The sequence below is a fragment of the Solea solea genome, chromosome 4, assembly GCF_958295425.1.
Source record: "Solea solea chromosome 4, fSolSol10.1, whole genome shotgun sequence".
NCBI lineage: Eukaryota > Metazoa > Chordata > Actinopteri > Pleuronectiformes > Soleidae > Solea > Solea solea.
The window spans coordinates 22,444,786-22,464,026 of record NC_081137.1 but is presented as its reverse complement, the minus strand read 5'-3'; the positions used below and the strand labels follow the sequence as shown (position 1 = coordinate 22,464,026).

The window sequence follows — 19,241 nt, the reverse complement described above, 5'->3', positions numbered from 1 at the left end:
TTCTATTTACTTGGCTTGTTTGTCTCTTCCTTCCTCTTCTCCCTGTGTCCCCCTCGCCGTCGTCACTCTCCGACAACTGGGGCAAAAGTCCCAGGCCCTTCCTCGGGCACTTCAGCATCCCGTCTGTCACAATACTGGCACGGCAGAGTGCGAAAAGTGCCAACTAATGCTCTCTTTATCCACTGTCGACGCCTGCCAGCCAAAGTACATCCAGGCTTAAAACTTGCCAACCCATAATCGTTGAACCTGGTATCTCCCAAACCAGCACCTGCCAAATCACAACCCGCACCTTTTTTTTCTTCCTCCTCCTCCTCCTCCTCCTCCTCCTCCAACTCGGTTTAAAATGTGTTCCAGAGAGAGAATTTCTGTTGGATTGGATTTTGTAACTTCTGTGGAACAAGAACACTTGTACACACAGTTGTTCATGTTTGAAATGTGGAATAGAGAAATAGAGAAATAGAGAAATAGAGAATTCAACAATATTTGAGGCTTCCTCTCCTCATATATTTCCCTGCTAAACCCCGCCCCCCCTCTCTGTTCCTCTGTGGCATGGACTGCCTTTGCAGTTGTCACCTCCAATTCCAACTTCAATTCATTACATCGCTCCTTTCCCAGCTGGTAGAGAGTCAGTCTCTCCCCCCCCCCCCCCCACCCCCCCCCCGTCTGTCTGACTCACACACACACACACAAAGTGCCAAAGAGCAGGTAGTCTGGACTGACGTAGAACTGGATTCTTCAAAGAACAATCCAGACTCTGAATCCTTATCTTCACCCCTTCACTGTTGGACTTCTCTCTATTATATATATGCTCTGCCATGCTCTTTGCATGTTTCACACACACACACACACACATGCAATCATACCTTCATCACTCTCTCCTTACACTTTCCTTTTGACTTATTATCTCCCGTCACACCTCGCTCCCTCTCCCTCTCCCTCTCTATCTCATTCACACACACACAATTTCACACACTCACATCATGTCTCCGTAGAGTCTCTCCATCTCCATCTGCACTGTATCTTAATTCAGCCGTCTACAGATCCTACCAGTAATGGATTATTAGAGCGTGGCTGTGTGCTGAGCGTGTGTATTATTTAATGGGCTGAATGGATTCTGTAGATGCATTATCATACATACTGTACAATATGTTCCATATGTGTGTTGCAACAGAAGAAGACTCTTAGATACGACTCGAAGCGTCTTCAACCTTCATTTAAAGCGCGTCCAGTCGCCTGTAGCGAACTTCTGAAGATGCATTCTCTCACGTTCTTGAGTATTCTCACATAGAAGAGTCTGTATGCAACAGTCATCAATGTGTGTCACAGCACCACCACGGCCACAAGACAAAATTAGACCAGACAGGCCTCACCTGATCAAGGTTCTCTGCAGTGCAGCTGTCATTAAAAACCTTTTAGAAAGCTGTGTTTGTGTGTCATGTTCCAGACAGCGGAGTCAGTGTCAGTCGGGTTTTCACGTCTCCTCAGGAGGGTCTGAAAATTAGGGTTTGATCCAAGAGTGGAGAACATCTCTATAAGCAAACATGTGATGAGGGAACATCTGACGGAGGACAGGCGAGAGACAGCGAGAAAACCAGCGGAAATGACTTAGACCTCATCACTTCAGAACAAAGATAACTCGCTTGTGCAACTGTGGGAAAAAAGTAGCCTTGTGTCTTTGTGCAGAGGCAAATTGCTGCTGCTGCTGTTTGGAGTGGTTTGGTTTCTGAGGTGATGATGTGGCCTGAGCTCCAGCTCAACACATAGTGACAGCTGTTAGGCGCAAAGACAGATACAGTACAGTATGTCAACTGCTGAAGTTCCAGGTTCTTAATGTGCAAACTTGCTCTCAGTCCACAGTGAGAAAACTCTGGCTTTTATTTCTGGGTTTGCAGCAACAAACATTCTAGATGATGGTGACACTGATTTTGAAAGAAGGCTTTCTCTCTGTCTCTGTGGACGTAAACAAACTTCTAGATAACCAAGAAACAAATGTTGTAAAGGAGTAATGAGTATCTGGGCAACTGAATCTGAATCTGGAACCTTTAAATCGAGAGTTAAAAAGACGTTGTCATCATAGCTCATGGTTGTGTTCAGTTGCTCTGTGTGGCAGTTTGTCAGTGCTGACATCTGCAGGCCGATGATGTTCATGTCAGAGAATCTCACTGTCCATTGTTATCCCTGGTGTTTTCATCTAAGATTTGCCCTCAAATAGGATTTATTCTTCCCTACACCTCGTTACCAATTAGTTATTGGTTTTCCTTTTTAAATGCAGACATTGTTGGAGTCTCTAAAGCATCTCTTTGACTACAGCAAAACCACCATTCATCTAATCTTGTTTGTTGAAGTCGTTTTAATTATCGTCCTCATCGAGAATCATCATCCTCATCACTTTTGTCTTTAATTACTGAGCCAAGTCATTCATCCTCTTTATTATTATTCATCTTAATGTATTGTTCTTCTTTTGGGCGCGTGCTGTGTTTCTCGTCATCCTTTTTTCATCTCCCCTGCTGCGTCCTGCTGCTTTTCATCTTCTGTAAACGCGTCACAAATGGTGTTTCTCCTTCTCTGTGACTGGTCGAGTATTAGGTGTCTTTTTGTGTTTCCTGCCTTGGAATTAAATGATGTCTCTGTATATGAATTAAGTCTGCTCTTCAAACTTCTTCAGTGAGTGTAGTCACAGCTGATATCGGGCCGTGTTCTCCACCTCCATCTTCAGCGGAGTGGTCTAACCAACTCATTTCCAGATTATTAATCCAGACAGATAAGGTAAATGAATGACTTTCAAGTTTCCCCTGAACCATCCGAGGATCAGCACGTCTCTCTACACAAGAAGCAAAGATCGTCACTGAGATGCTACTCTAATTTACTTGATCTGTTGCACTTTACACAAGCGTTGTGTGCTATTGTTGGTCTGTGGTTTTAATGAATTCAGTAAATTGCTTCGTAGCTTAAGCGCAGACAGGCTTCACCACAAGGGTGCCAATTATCAAATTATACATTTATTTTTATGATTATTAAAAGCAGTCAACATACTGAATGACTTCTTACTGTCTGTTTTGCAGGGAAATAGACATTGTGTTGACAGTGATGCTTTTTAGGAACTTCAGTTGTCATAAAGTTTATTTTTTTATTCTATTTTTTCTTGCTTGATAGAGAGAAGGATCTTTTTGGGGCAATACATTGAAAATGAATTCTATCTGATTACTGTACCCTCACTATTATTTCATTACAGCCATAAACAAAGAGATTAATAGTTGTGTGTTGTCCGTAACATTAGCCAATAATTCATTTTCACATTTCTTATTATGGTTGATATAATTATATTTATTTGAAGTTTGAATCTAACACAACATTTACAGCCCAGCTCAGCGTGATCCTCCCATGATTTCGGACGCTCCTTGACATGATGGAATCGTACAGCTGGAGGAACCTTGCACATTTATATTTAATCTCATAGCTCTCATTCTTAATGCATGACATGAATGGGAGACCCCATCAACCCCCTCACACACACACACACACACACACACACCTCCTCTTGGCTCTGAGAGGGAAAAAGGGGATTAGAGCAGGATTAAGTCAGTGGTGTGAATGGGAGCCACGAGACCACCACGATTCACTTCCCCCTTCCCCCATTTACTCAGCGTTCCCCTGTCCCCTGTCCTCCCCTGAGTGCAGCACATGATAATAACAATGATGTGTACTTCTGTAGTTCTTATCAAAGCAATGTACAAAGTACTTCAAGTAAGGCTGCAACTAACCATTAATGGAGTATTCCTTTGTCCATAAGATGTAGTGAAAATGTGGAAAAATGACGATCGCTGTTTACCTAACCTGGAAATCATGATGTTCTCAAATGTCTTTTGTCCACACAACTAAACCTTCCCAGTTTTAATTATATTTTTTTGTCAAATGGAGCAAAGAAACCAGGAAATATTCACAATAAGAAGCTGAAAGCTGATATTAATTGTTAAAAAAAACAAACAATAAAACCGATTTATCTATGATCAAAATAGTTGACGATTCATTTGCAGCCCTAACTTCAAGTTTCGCTTTGTAACTTAAAAATAAAAACATAACCCTAACCCTGTTGCATACAGAGCCATTGCCAAATGATGTTATTGGCAGAGTGCGCATTTTCACTATCGTATGATCGTGTGTGTGAGAAGCTAAAATTGGGATTGTGATTAAAAATAAATAAATAATATGATTGTTAACTCATACTCAATGTCCAGGTTTATTTTTAACACTTGAATTCACTTCTGGAACTTCTGGAACTATGGCAGAAAACGACAGGAAGTTTCAGAAGTGGATTCTACCGCTTATAATAAACCTGGATGTTCAATAGGATTTGCCAGTCACATTTAAATCCCAATAATTCTTCTCATGAATGTGATCATTGGATAGTGAATGTACTGTATGTGCTCTGCCAATAGTGTTTCCTCCAAACAACCGCCTACCTAACGACATGCCTGCCTGTGCCAATCTGTCTGTGTCCAAGTTTCCTGGATGCAGTCAGGACAACGTAACGCTACAGTAAAATAAACTATATTGTCTTTGACACAACTCCATTTCTCTCTGTCTCTCTCTCACTCTCTCTCTCTCTGTATGTGTGTGAATTGAGGGGAGAAAATCCAGGTCTAATTAGGACCGCAGTGTCTTGTTAATTACTCTGAGGTCCACAGGGGCGAAAGAGGTTCTGCACTAGATCTTTAACCGTGCAAAAATAAAGTCCCTGACTGAATAGAAATAGAAATGGAATAAAAATCAGTCAATATTCAGTCATTTCAGATCCTCGTGGTCGTCTTCCAAAATGTCTGTTCACATAAATTCCTTTCGAACATTCTCTGTGCGGACGCCGGTGAACGCGTTAAACGGATGATGCAAAGTGAGCGCTTCATCATCACCGACATTAAACACCATAGCAAAATCAATAAGTGTTTACCCGTGATAAAGTTAACGATCACTCACCGTCTCCGCACGCTGTCTCTCTCCCTCTCACGTTTTTATTCACACAGCAAACCAGTGTTGAATGAATAGTGTTGTTCACCCAGTAAATACTTGTGTAAATGGACCATTGTGTCTAATTTAGTTGTAATTTTAAGTCGATGGTGGTTTATTCTGAGTTTGAAGTGTGAGCAATTTTCAGAAAAGTCTTAAATACAGTCAAATACTTAATTTTTAAGGTTTATTTATATAAATTCCCATTCCCAAACGCCATGAACTGATTTGTTGACAGCGTTGTGTTTGTCTGTGGCCTGCTCGGTAGGCGGGAACACATTTGAGCCTCTAATTGAGTTTGATTGTTTTTATTTGTCATGAGCTGCGGTGTGTGTGTGTGTTTATATGTCGTATCTAACAATGTAAGCTGTCTGCATGAACATGAAAGGTCAATAACAGGATTTACAGCGTCATTGTTTGGTCATGGTACAGCAACAATAATAAAGGCAGCCTGGCTCCCACCTTACCCTTCACAATCCACCATGAATCATATCAAACTCCGGGCCCTGGAACATGATTTACAGACGTCTGCAATGTCTCCATCTCCACACTCTTTCATGTAAATTATTTGAGAGTTTGACATGTGAGACGATGCCAAACCAACGCTGGCTTTCAGGCTGATGAAACTGTGTGTGTGTGTGTGTGTGTGTGTGGTCAGTGTTAACCTCTGTTGAACACACACATCCTCATCAACAACTTCTCCTGTGTCTCTTTTCTTCTGTCTGATGAGCAGCTGCCCGCAGACCTCAATAAGATGCATCTGACAGACCACGCCCACCAGCAGGTGATGCACATGCCTCCCAGCCAGTCGGGATGCAGCATCGCCAGCGACTCGGGGAGCAGCAGCCTATCGGATATTTATCAGGTAAAGGATAAAACCACCACACTCTGTCGTCCTCTCCTTATGTAGCTCTGATGCCGCCCTGGATTCTCCCCCTGAATGACTCGCTCCAATTCTGTCTGACCTGTCACATATCTGTCAGCCCCGCCCCCCCCCTCTCTCTGGTATTGAGCTAATTATTGTGCATCCGTTGTTACATCCTGTTGATCCGTCTCCCCGTGCACATCCCGCTGCAGACAAAAGGTCACATGGCAGGAAATTAACTCAACCTTTTCAAGGTATATGTCTGTACCTGTGCTTCAGGTAAAGGAGCTGTAACACTGAGTTTGTAATCATGATAATCATGATTTAATCGAGGAAAGGATATCAAAAGACGGCGACTTTATTAATTATAATATACAAATACAAAACAGTGAGTTACCAGATGTCCAGGCAGTGAAGTGTTGGAAGTGTGGAGCTCTCTTTCTCTGTCTCTCTTCTCCGACGTGACAGCTTCCTAAATTGAAGGTTTGTCCTTGAGTCGGCGTGCTGTGAGGCCTCCAGAGGAATGAGTTCACCGGCTCTCTTCTTGTAACACTTTCACCTTCGTGTGATATTTCAGGGCCTTCAGTAATGCCACTGCTGTGCTGACGGGAGAATAATTTAAATGGCTGCAAATCAATGAGCCATAAAGAGGACCATGACAAGGCCGTCATCTCATCACACTCATCCCATCAGCACTGCTGCTGCTCTCTCTTTGCACACAGAATGTTTGTGTGTTATATACCTATTATCATTATTTTATGTTGTAAAAATCCCATTTTACTCATTTTGGGAGTTGAATATAAAAATAATGGCATCATTTCCCTTTGTTTAGGTCTTATTATTAGTCACTTCCCTCCTCTGCGTGTCATATTTAAGAAACATCACACATTTTACGCCTGCTGTGTCCAGACTTCACATTCCAGGTGTAATTCCTCTCTCTTCTGCAGCACAGATGCATCATTTGATGCAGCGATTTGTCTAAAATGTCCACGGCCTCCTCCCACTTTTGCAGTCAAATGGGAGAAGAGAGTGGGAATAACGGATGAATGCACTCAAAAATAGTGCGAGAGCGGCCTGATGAGGAGGTTTGGAGTCTTTTAATCATCTCACCCATGTGGTAAATCATGGATTTTAACCCTCCCTGTATCTGCCACTGACCGTCCTCCCTCCTCGGCCTGTGTGTGTGTGTGTGAGTGATTACAGGTAGATGTAAGTCAGGCTGCTCTGGATCAGAGATACCTGATCTTTTCATCCTGAGATCAGATATTTATCTCAGAGCTCTGACCCCTACAGTTCCAGCTCTTCCTGTCTCTCCATTATCTCACATTGTTCTTTTATGACATTTCCCTGCTTTACTGCCTTCTCCTGTCAGCCATCTTCTCCTCCTTTAAAACATCTTTTATGCCTCCCACACGTCCACACGTCTCTGTTTCTTCTTTTTTTTATAGTACAAGTATATATCCTCATCCTCTGGATATTCCTCCCGTTCTTTTTTTTTTCCTGTTCTTGAAGAAATGTCCTCCTGACACGTCCAGCATTCAGAATGAACTGGGTGTGAAAGATGACTTCAGTGGCTCTGGGTTGAGAGTGAGACTTAAGTGATGTGTTATTGCCCCAGGTCTGCAACTCTATCCCAACTCCCTCAATGCCTCCATTTTTCTAACAAATCTTAAACTGAAGGCCACTTCTCTGCACACATTTATCATCCTCTATAGCAGCATATTTGACAATATGAGCTTTTCTTCTCGTATTCGGCAGCTATAAAATGTTCCTTTGCACTTTTGGCCTTTGCTGCTTCCTCAGTAAATACGTGATATAAAATCCATCTGAAGCAAAACAGTAGAAAAATAGTTGTTTATCAAATCTTATCTTTTGAGTTTTTGTTTGTTTGTTGTAATACAGATTATTTTCTGATTATTTTACCACGTCCGTCTTCCAACACTAGTGTGACAAGAAAAAAAAACAGCATAAGAGAAATGGAATAAAATCAGAATTCACAGATTGTTTTGGACAGGAAGTTATTTTTAAGTTCTCTTGGCCCATCTGTTGTCATCTCGAGCCAAGTGAAATATAAGTGATGTAGAACAGGATGGAGCGGAGCAGCTGGTGTGTTTTAAATTCCTCTGAAAAGCTTTTTTCCCAAACCCTAATTTGTGAAAACAAGAGTGAACCCTTTACGTGAACTTGGAACGGACCGTTAGTTTAATCTCGTTGCCTCAGAGGACGCCATAAAACCGTTTGGCCAGGTACCAAATCTCCACAGAACCCGAGCGCTCGATTGCGTTGTGCATTAGGGAGTTCATCTTCACTGTGTTTAGGCCGGAGAATTCACTTTTTTCTTATTATACCTTAATTAAGTGGACACAAACCCCCTCATTCGCTCTGACCAGCTTGTAGGTACATTTAACTACTGGTTACGTTGAATTGATGCAGGATTAAATCTCAGTTTACTCACATGTCAGCGTACATGCAAATTTGTCCCAGTTTGTCCTTGTAAAACTAGACAATGACGAACATCTTTATCTTCCCCGTATTTTTTATTTCCCACATTTTGTCAGAGTGAGACCGTGTCTGACTGGGATGCACAGATATAATTATATATACCTCACAAACTCAGAGCCGTCAAAGCTCTGCGCCATGTGATCTCTGGCGCCCCCTAAGGCGGGCTTGGACCCCAGGTTGGGAACCATGGCAGTAAGGTAAACTGACAGAGGTAGAAATCAGGCTTATATTTACACCTGCAGTATTTTTGTCTTTGTTTCTAGGCCTGTAAACCTCCTGTAAAGGCCTGTATGTTTTTACTGCTGGGATTATTTATTTGGCTGTTTTCTAGTTTGTGACGTAGCGTTTCCAAGGTTATTCTTCATGTTGAGCTCGGGTGATGCTTCAGGTAAATTGTCCTGAAATAGGAAGAAAAGAGAAATTGATAATCGCTGTAATAGAAGTAACGAAGGCAATTTGAGTTCTTAATTTCTTTTTTGTCAAAAGGTGTGATTTCTATAAAGTGGACATTTTTTTTCCCTCAAAATTGCTTTTGCCCATGTTTGCATGCGAGTGCTTTTTGTGGGAACACGGAGCCCAGCCTGAAAGTGCACTTTACCTCTGATGAATAAAAAGTTAAAAAACCAGGTTCTTTATATTTGAGTGAATATTCCTCCTCATAGACTTGCTCCTTTTCTGTTACTGACAAGAAAACACATTTTCCATCGCTCCAGGCCACAGAGAGCGAGCTGGGAGACGTGGACCTCTCCGGACTTCCGGAGGCTGCGGTGGACAGTGAGGAAGAGGAGGAGGAAGACGAGGACCTGGAGAGAGCTTCGGACACGCTCCTGGGCCGAGATCTCGTACGAGAGTGTCTGGAAAAGGACCCGGCGGACCGCAACGATGACGACATTGGTCAGTCTACTGTACTGTTGTTTAAATGCCTGAAAAGGTTCACATTTTCAATTTAAAACATCAAATCAGTAGTGGATTGAAACGGATTTGAGCACTCCATAGTTTCTATTTTTGGCTTCCATGTTAATGAGATACCATCATCTATCATTCATTTGGCGCGCACACAGAGAAGATACACAAATGCCGCGCTCTCAGAAACAGCCCTCACAGTAGTGCCCTTTCACTGAGTGTTTTAAGAGCGGGCAATCAGAGAGACTGAGACCATAATTAGCAGGACTCAGCGGGGGTTCACGAGGTGAAGGTGACCACATCAGAGGACTGAGAGAAGTTGTGAAGACCTGGTGTTGTCATGCTGGTTGGCTGGCCTTCGTCACTGACCTCTTATTCACCTGATAACAGTCAGAGCCATCAGTCTAACACCGTCTCTGTTTGTTTTCGTCCTTCAGGTTTACAATAATGTTCAAATGAGTACAACGGCAATTATCACACATTGGTTTTACTGCTTATGACAAACTGATGTGGAGTCTCGCGTTATATATTAGCCTCGTCTGCAGGTGTCACGACCCTGGCAGGCTTGAGCTGATGTTGAAAATGGATTTTAGAATTGAATACCACTTCATCATTAATCCCATTTGCTGTGTGTGTTTCTAACTTGTTAAACTGGTACATACTGAGTCTTATTTGAAATAATATTACGCATACAGCATTTTTTTTAAATACAAGAGACAAGGAAAGAATGAAAGAGAGGAAATGAGCAAAAATAGTGTGCGTAATATATCTTTACATGTTCTTATCTTTACTGTTGAGGCTTAACTTTTATTCGCCTTAGGTGACTGCATTAATAAAACAAATATTAGATGTATTTTCTGTACATTTTATACTTTGGAGCATCCCTCATGTCATAATAGTGTTTGCTTTGATAAATGACAGGCCAAAGGTGAGCAGGGAAAATATAAATAAATGTGTAGTGGATAAATAATATGTGTGTATATATTATATAGTTTTATTTTTATCCTTTGCATTTGAATTAACAGATAATCCGGTGATTTATGGGCCAGACTCGCTTTCACAAGGGCAATTTAAGTCCACGGCTTTGTCTCGGGACGGCTGCTATTTGTCAGCGTAGAAGTTGGTTCAGAGGGTTTAATTTTCTCCGTTTCTCCTGTTTATTATTCTCTTTTTTTCCTTCTTTTACATTTTACATTACATCTCTCTCTTTTTTTTTTGTGCCAAACAGAGCAACTACTGGAGTTCATGCACCAACTGCCCGCCTTTGCCAACATGACCATGTCGGTGCGGCGAGACCTGTGCAGCGTCATGGTGTTCGAGGTGGTGGAGCAGGCCGGCACGGTCATACTGCACGACAAACAAGAGGTACACTGGATACGTTTAAAAAATGGGTTTTGTTTTTATCAAATCTGCCAAATTAAGGCAACGCCACAGAGGCTTAAGAATGACTTGTCATCTTAATGGTTTTATTCATTCATTCAGAAACACGATGTGCGCGCTGGCCTGCTGATTCTAATTTGGTCATTAAGAATTAACATAATTAGTTAACAATTATTAGATATGCCTTTCCCTTATCTGTAAAACAGTGAAGTAACCTTTTGAATAACACACACACACACAGATACAGACATGCTGTGGTGTCATTATCAGCTGGTATTGGCACATTTTGCATATGTATGAATAAGTTAAACTGGGGAAAAGACACAAAACTGCACATTGTGATATATGTACATACATGTATTCATACCTTCTAATCTGCACACTCACAGACAGACGCGTGTGTGTGTGTGTGTGTGTGTGTGTGTGTGTATATGCAGAGTCAGTGAAGAGTCGGTGAAGAGCGAACGCTCTGCCAATCACTTAAGGCTGCTACAGTTAATTAATGAAGTTACATGCCCGAGGGAAACGGGCGCCTCTCCTGTCATGGCTGTTTGGTTACACACACACAGTATGAGCATTAGAACTGACGGGGTGATAAATGGCAGCGAGCTGCCAGACGCCAAGCTTGGATGGATGAGAATTCCCATCAGTGAGATAAACCCACACACAGATTTGCGTTTTAGGACACTGCATTGCTTTTGGACAGCCTAACGAAAGCATTATTCCTCACCCTAACCCAAATCAGTTAATGCCAAATTCTGATTTTAACCTAACGACAATAAACATCTTAATCCTAATTTAAACCAGAGCCATTAGGACAGGGCTTTAGTCCACCATAGAAAATGTCCTGAATCCAGACTTTACAGGGACACACACACATACAGTTTGACATTCATAGTGAGGACACTCATAGACGTAATGCAGTCCATAGGCCTTTGCTGTGTTTTGCACTTCAGGGCCACCGTACTTTACCCTAACCATCCAAATTAAATGCATAATCTGAACCCCTAACTTAACATTTCCCTAAACCCTCAAAAATAGCTTTTTAAGTTGTTAAATGTCCTTAAAAAGACATGTTTGAATCAAAATTGGTCCTTGAATCCTACGATAGATGCACACAGTAAAGATCCGTGGAAACATGAATCAGTTTTTGTGAGTGAGTGAGTGAGAGTGAGGGAAGTCTAAAGTTTACAGCACTTACAAAAGTTAAGAGAGGTGAAGTGCTTTAGAGGACAAAGAACGACAAAAAGAGGGAACTTTGCAGACATCCATTACATTTTCATTACACATTCATACAATAAAAAGTGTCACAATTCCATGCAGACTTTATGAATATTGACTTTTGTGTTCAAATATAGATGAATTGTTGCCCTACCCTTCCTTACTTAATAGCATTTCATTTATATATATATATATATATATATAAATAAATAAATAAATACAACAAGATGGCGCCTCCTAACTGTGAAAATAAGTTTTTTTATTCCTGATGTGGGCTGACGGGAAATTAGCAATTAGAGAGAGAGGAAGAAGACAATGAGGAGGAAAATCTCCGTTATATTGAAATGAGGGAAGGACGTGGGCCCAGAGAGCTCATTCATCCTCCCTCTGTCCACTCACACACACACGCTGGATGAATGGCTTATTATGTTACGCCTGCCAGCATCTCCTGGAGACACAATAGCTCTTCAGCGCCGCGGCCGTACCTCACACGACACACATTATACTCACGATACACTAAATGTCAGTCAGGACAAATAGAGGCGTTTTAACTGTCATTCTTGAGCAGCTGTATAATTCTAATGCCCGGATAGTTAACATTAAAATGACTGTAATTACTCACTTACTTGTGTGTGCTATCCCCACTGGTGAGTCCTTTGTGGACTGAGCATTAATATTGGTAGTTTACTGTGATCCTGTGCTTGTGACTGTTTTTGACGGTCATCGTTCACCTGTCTGCAGCTGGACCTGTGGTATGTTATTCTGAACGGGGCCGTCGAGATCAGCCGTGCCGAGGGCAGAATGGAGATGCTGTGCATGGGCAACAGTTTTGGGATCTCGCCGTCGCTGGAGAAGCAGTACATGAACGGAGAGGTTCGCACCAAGGGGGACGACTGTCAGGTAAAAAAACAAAACAAAAAAACCCGTCAATAACTGTGTGCATACCTTGAAATGTTCAGTTAAAGTTGTGTGGTGTCATATCATCTTTTTAGAGAAGACTTCAAATTTAAAATACAGAGTCTTGGGAATTAATTAAGCCAGAAGCATTTTGTTTATCATCATAGAATAATATATTTCTTAGCTTGAGTTTACTACACTACAGTATTGTTACAGGAAGCATAGAGAAGATGTGATATTGCATGTTCTTGAGACACTGTCTCTCTCGTCACACTGCCCAGTTCCCCCGAACACACACACACACACACACACACACACACACACACACACACACACACACACACACACACACACACACCAGTTCCTGTCTTTAGATACACAGGAAGTTGTGGAGGTAGGGCTCATTCAAGCAAAATGCAGAAACTGATGATTTAGTCGAGGAAAGTGCAGCGAGCAAGTGAGTGAGTGACAGTGCCGTCGGGGAGTGAGAAGTCATGTCTTGGCGCTTTCTCTTCTGTGTGATAGATAAGGAAGTTAGTTTAGCTCCGGTGCCAAACTGTGTGAAAGGATGCTTCTACAAAATGGCTAGTTGACAGGCTTTTGGACCAACATAGGTACTTTCAAGCTTATTCGTCTGAGAGATAGTGACGTTGAACCCGGCGTTTCTTCATCCATCACTCCGTCCCATGCCTCTCGCTGCCCGCCGTCATGTTTCCTCTGTGCTGTTGTTCGAGTACCCGACTGTGGTGCCGAGCAGCGTCATGCTCTACTACAAGTTCACCCGCTGTCCCCATGTCGTCCTCGACCAGTTCGTCTGCATCGCCCAGGAGGACTACTGGCGCATCCTCAACCATGTGGAGAAGAACATGCACAAGGTGGAGGAGGAGGGAGAGATCGTGATGGTGAAGGAGCACCGCGAGCTCGACCGCAGCGGCACCAGGAAGGGACACATTGTCATCAAGGTCAGTGGTTTATGGAGTTGGACAAGTGTTTAATCCAGAGCTCAGCCTCTAACAGAGATTAGACGTGAAAGGACATAAGGAAGGGGTTAATATCCAAGGTGAAGTTGGAAGTTTGATTCCATTACTGTACATTAAAATGTCTTGTATTGATTAGATTCCTACTTCCCTACGAATTGACGAAGCGTTCACCTACACAGTCTTCTAAAAAATCAATCAGTAGAGCTCTTCTCGGTTCTTTTGTGATAGTCAGATAGCGGCACACGATCCGTGTTTGCCCGAGCGGAGCGTTTACTTGTACACTACAATGCAGTGCGCTCCAAGGCCCTTTGATTCCTCCTCCCGATCCTCTCGAGGTGGCCAGGTATTGATTAGATAATGGGCCTGAATGATTTTTTTGGCTGCCACGCAGAGGAAGGCTGCTGGCTCCAAACATCCAGTGGAGATGAGTCAATTCGCGCCAGTGTTAACATTTTCCGCTTCTGTTTTTAACTTTGTTCTTTTCGTGTGTGTCTGGCAAAAGTGGACGTCTTTCTAGTTTCTGTTCCTTGAACGAGTTGTTCAAGGAACAAAAAAAAAACAACCTCTGATCTAGTGACACTTACAATTTCACTGAAAACAGAACTGTATGTCTGCGATATGTTCAAGAGTTAAAGATTAAAGATTAAAGATTAAACTGATTAACTGCGACGAAAGGTTGTGAAATATGTGTGTGTGTACTTGTCTGTCTTTTATTGATGGGTGACTTGCACATCAGATCAATAACCACGTCTTTATTCTATATTTTATATCCTTGTCACTTCTCTGATTAATGTTGACATAATGTAATACAAGTCAGTGTGTGTGTGTGTGTGTGTACTTGTAAGATTATGTTTGCCCTTGTGTCACTTCTCCCACGTGCATTTGTGCTACATATGTTTTTGTGTCTTTGTATCCTTAACAGTGTGTGTGTGTGTGTGTGTGTGTGTGTGTGTGTGTGTGTGTGTGTTTTTACACCCTAGGGAACCCCGGAGCGTCTGATCATGCACCTGGTGGAGGAGCCGTCCGTGGTTGACCCCACGTACATCGAAGACTTCCTGCTCACCTACAGGACCTTCGTGTCCAATCCCATGGAGGTCGGCAAGAAGCTGCTGGAGTGGTTCCAGGTGGACACTCTTCGGGACACGGTCAGTGTGTGTCTGTGTTTTAAACTAATAAAGGGGAGGACACTTCCTTACTTCTGCTGTTACTCCTTATGGGGCCATATGTGCCTCACAAACACTCCTTATGTCCTGTGTCCACGCATGTTAATGAAAATGCATGTTGTTGAGAAGGTCACACACGCAGATCGATGCAAGTTCAGCCAACTCAGCTTTACTCCTCTAAACTCTGCAGCGATTTTCGTCCCCGCCCCGACACTCCCCATTGTCCATAACTGCTTTAATCTAAGATTTAGTCGACTGTCATTCAGGCTCGTAATATTCAGCTCGATTAAACCCGCGTCTAATCCGAGGAAGTGACCGAACATGGAAAGAGAGAAAGAAAAACAAAGAGGCGACAAGAGAGGACATTGATCGACTCTCTGTGATGCTGCACTGACCTTTTATTTATTATTTATTTATCCTTTATTTAGCCAGGAAGGTCCCATTGAGATACAAGATCTCTTCGTCTAGGGAGTCCTGGTCAAGATAGCAGCACACATTTTTAGAGAAACAAAAAAATGTCAGATATAAAACAGAATATAACAGGGAAATAGTTAAAGAATATTAAAAAAAATAGATTTTTCCTCTCACTATTGTGGGTCAATATTGATTAGTTATCATTTTATCTTCCTCTGTGCTTCCTCGGAGTCATTATTTCACTTTCCTGTACTGAACACATACTCTCATACGCTGTGATTGTGTGTAACAGGTAACCAGAATAGTGCTGCTGTGGGTCAACAACCACTTCAATGACTTTGAGGGCGACCCGGCCATGACGCGGTTCTTGGAGGACTTTGAGAAGAAGCTCGAAACAACAGTGAGTTCAGACTTCCGACTCTTTTCCCCATCAGCTTTACCACATGAGGACACTGAAGCTGATTTAAATGCCATCGTTGTTTTCCCATCAGAAAATGAAGGGCCATTTGCGGCTGCTGAACATAGCGTGCGCCGCCAAGGCCAAGTGGCGACAGATCACTCTGCAGAAGGCGTCCCGGGAATCGGCACTCTTCTTCAGTGTTCAGGGTGGCAGCGAGAGAGGCTTCGGCGTCTTTGTGGAGTCGGTGGAGGAAGGGAGCAAAGCTGCGGAGGCCGGACTCAAGCGGGGAGATCAGGTGAGATAACGTAACCCAACTGTGTGAAACACTATCATTTGATATGTTTGTTTGTCTATTATATGGTTAGAATGAGAAGAGCTTTGGATTCAAACATGAATGTTGTGTGACGAAGGGAGGGGGTAGTGGGTAAGGTGCGTGCTAGGACAGAAGATGCTCTTTGAAGAACTGGGTTTCCAAGATCTTCTTGAAGATCGACAGGGACGTCCCGGTTCTGGTTCTGGATTGTCTTGTGTGGGGTGTTGGCACTGCCAGATGACAAATATACAGTGTTTTGATGCTTCAATGGTCACTAATAAAAACAACTCATTGTGTGGACCTTTGGAGAACTAACTAAAGGTTGTTGTTGTTTTAAAAAAAAGAAAAGAAATTGCAACAGCAAGACAGACAGTATTTAGGAAATGGAAAAAGGAACCAGATACAGAAATGGGAGGTCCTTAAAAGAGGCCTGCTTCATCTACAAGATACTGGAAAGAAAGAAAAAAACACTATCACTATATCAACCAGACGTTGTAACTTAATTTGTTTCTGTGTCTGTGTTTCTTAATTTATATTGCCTTATGCTGGCTTTATGATTGGCTGGTGACATCTCAGAATGGAGGGATTATAGTCTGATTATTGCTTTGTTGTGTTATTTAAAGAGTAGAGAGAAAACACACGTTGGTTTTGTTTTGCAGAGTGTGTACATGATGATCACAGATTACAAATGATTTACTGCAGATTTCAGCGGAGAATAAGTTACATCATTACATCGTTCTTGTTTCAGATCATGGAGATCAACGGTCAGAACTTTGAAAACATTTCTATCTCGAAAGCTGTCGACATCCTGAGAACCAACACGCATCTCTCTCTCACAGTGAAAACCAACATCTTTGGTGAGTGAACGCAGCATGTTTGTACTCATCGTTCCAGACGATGAGGCCAACCCGCCTCCTTTTTTCCCCCTCTCTGCAGTCTTCAAAGAGCTCCTCAGCAGGATCATACATGAGAAGAAGAACGGCGGCCCTCACATTCCCAAGATCCAGGAGAAAAAAGGCAACCGCTTCTCCATCCCGGACCTTCCTGGAGACATGGAGTTCTCCACGGACCACAAGAGCACCAGGAAGATGAAGGCCAACACCGTGTCAGGGGGACGCAACAAGATCAGGAAGATGCTGGAGAAGACCCGCTTCAGTATTCTGCCTCCAAAGCCGTTCAGGTAGGAGGATTCGTGTTATTATGAGCGACTGGCAAACCTCGACTTGTACAATATGACTTAAACCAGACATTGAATAGTGTGTCATGAAAACGGCTTTAAAGCAAGTTGGATTGGACCGGATCTCTCCGCTCTCTCTCTGCTGCAGTAAGCGATGACCATTTACAGTGAAATTTACACTTCTTGCATCCCAAAGAAACAAAATTGCTTATTCTATCTCACAGAAGAAATAAAAAGAAGCACATTGCAGCTTCACCGAATGTAACTATGAATATGCAGGACCACCGTGTTCCAATATGGTTGCAGGAGCATAATGAAAAAAGAAATCCAATTTCCTTTTGAACTTTCCTTACCACCGGTTGTCTGTGACGCAGTCTTTCATTTCTTTCTGCGCTTTCAAATTATTTGGATGACGTTATCCTGTTAAGTTTCAGTCAAATCCCAAAAATTTAGAAGGATTTATCATCGTCATCATCCATAACCCCCCCGTCACATGCTGATACTGATTTCATGTCATCATTTCATGCCTCTCCAGGCCTCATTAAACTCCATACTGTGTCGGCGCTGAAGAGAGAAGATGCTGTTCTCACCTTGTCAATTACTGAGCCAACTCACACACACTTTCATGCATGTATATCCATGTCTCCACGCTTTCCCTACAATCTACACTCCATCAGCTTTCAGCGCTGCACTCATTATGTCCACAATGCCACACCGTTTGCACGGGAAATGATTGTGTTCTGTCTCATAATGCAGCGCGAGCACACGCCCGCTATCACAGAGCCATTGATCCGAGCTCTCTCCACCGCTTTCTATTTATCCACCAAACAAGGGGCTTTCATTGCTTTCTCTCTTTTGCTCGTTGGCGCCATTAAATCCACTCTTTGATTCAAAGGAACTGATGGCTGATTAAAGGGAGCGGAGATGAGACGGCTGATTTCGGTCAATTGGGATTCAGCCTTGTCTGTAGAAGGAGGATTTGAGGGGAGAGGAAGTGCTGTAGAATGGTGTGTGTGTGTGTGTGTGTGTGTGATACAGGCCGAACAGAGGACAGTATCAGTGTGAGGACACAGGTACATTTTGTTCACTTTTCAAATCTAGCAAAATCTGCCCAGTAAAATTAGACAAATAATATTGTTTAATATTTAAAGATTCAGGTGCTTTTTCCCCACACAAACCCTGGCTGACACTGTGCTCCCCTTTTAGACGTAAGATTTTATACGACAAGGACACGCTGACAATAAACAAGTCATTTTTCTGCCAAATGGAGCTGTCGGGGCCCTGTGCGTCCACTATAACACGCTCCATATTGACTCACCCGAGTGATTTACTTTGTGCAGATTACAAAGCAATAGACGGAGAGCTTAGCCTCTCGCTTTCCGTGCCATTTAGCGAGTTGACGATATAAAAAAGGCGACTCCTACGTCGTGTGATGTCATTTTCATTCATTTACATGTTTGTAAAGACTTATCTGCCACGGTTATTAAGAGAAGAGACTTTAAGACAGTTGCAGCAAAAAGTGGCTCCTTGTGACGATTTGACATTTATAATAAAAAGTTCCTGACATTGTTTTATTTCCCTCAGTCATCCTGCAGTTTTCTGTGAAGTGGATGTTGGTGCTTAGAGAGGTTGCTCTTGTTTGGGTCGTTGCAAACGTGTGACGCTGAATTTTCAGCCGAGCTTTTTTTGCTTCTGTGTTTTGTTTTTTTGTCGTTTGGTTTCTTTTTTTCTTTTCAATGTTTTTCTCTCTCCTGTTTGTCTCCCCGCTGCTTCAGGGGCCTGTTTGGGTAAGACCTTTTTCTGTGACCGACTCGCCTTCCTCCCGACGACTATATTCAACGTCCATCTGTTCACAACACACGCAACACACTGACCCTCTTATCTGCAACACGAATAGAACGAGGACCAACTTTGTAGCTTCAAATGTGTTCCTCCTGCTCCTCAGTCATAGTCAGACTGTGTAAATACAAAGGGCTTTTAGAAGGTTATTTCTAATGTATAAATATTAATTATAATTAACATTAC

General features: G+C 42.5%; 1 protein-coding gene across 14 annotated transcripts in view; it reads left to right on the top strand.

The window, feature by feature from the left end:
• Positions 1–19,241, top strand: part of LOC131458146 (rap guanine nucleotide exchange factor 6-like) — a 103,779-nt gene that overhangs the window by 61,771 nt on the left and 22,767 nt on the right. For 8 of the 14 annotated variants that reach the window (XM_058626922.1, XM_058626923.1, XM_058626929.1 and 5 more), the window contains 11 exons: positions 5,735–5,866; positions 9,082–9,262; positions 10,500–10,636; positions 12,614–12,772; positions 13,579–13,731; positions 14,730–14,894; positions 15,619–15,726; positions 15,818–16,021; positions 16,788–16,896; positions 16,976–17,219; positions 18,992–19,003. In XM_058626922.1, the coding sequence (XP_058482905.1) occupies positions 5,735–5,866; positions 9,082–9,262; positions 10,500–10,636; positions 12,614–12,772; positions 13,579–13,731; positions 14,730–14,894; positions 15,619–15,726; positions 15,818–16,021; positions 16,788–16,896; positions 16,976–17,219; positions 18,992–19,003 (1,604 nt within the window). The remainder of the gene's footprint in view (positions 1–5,734; positions 5,867–9,081; positions 9,263–10,499; positions 10,637–12,613; positions 12,773–13,578; positions 13,732–14,729; positions 14,895–15,618; positions 15,727–15,817; positions 16,022–16,787; positions 16,897–16,975; positions 17,220–18,991; positions 19,004–19,241) is intronic. The other 6 variants (XM_058626924.1, XM_058626928.1, XM_058626926.1 and 3 more) reach the window with 1 other exon arrangement.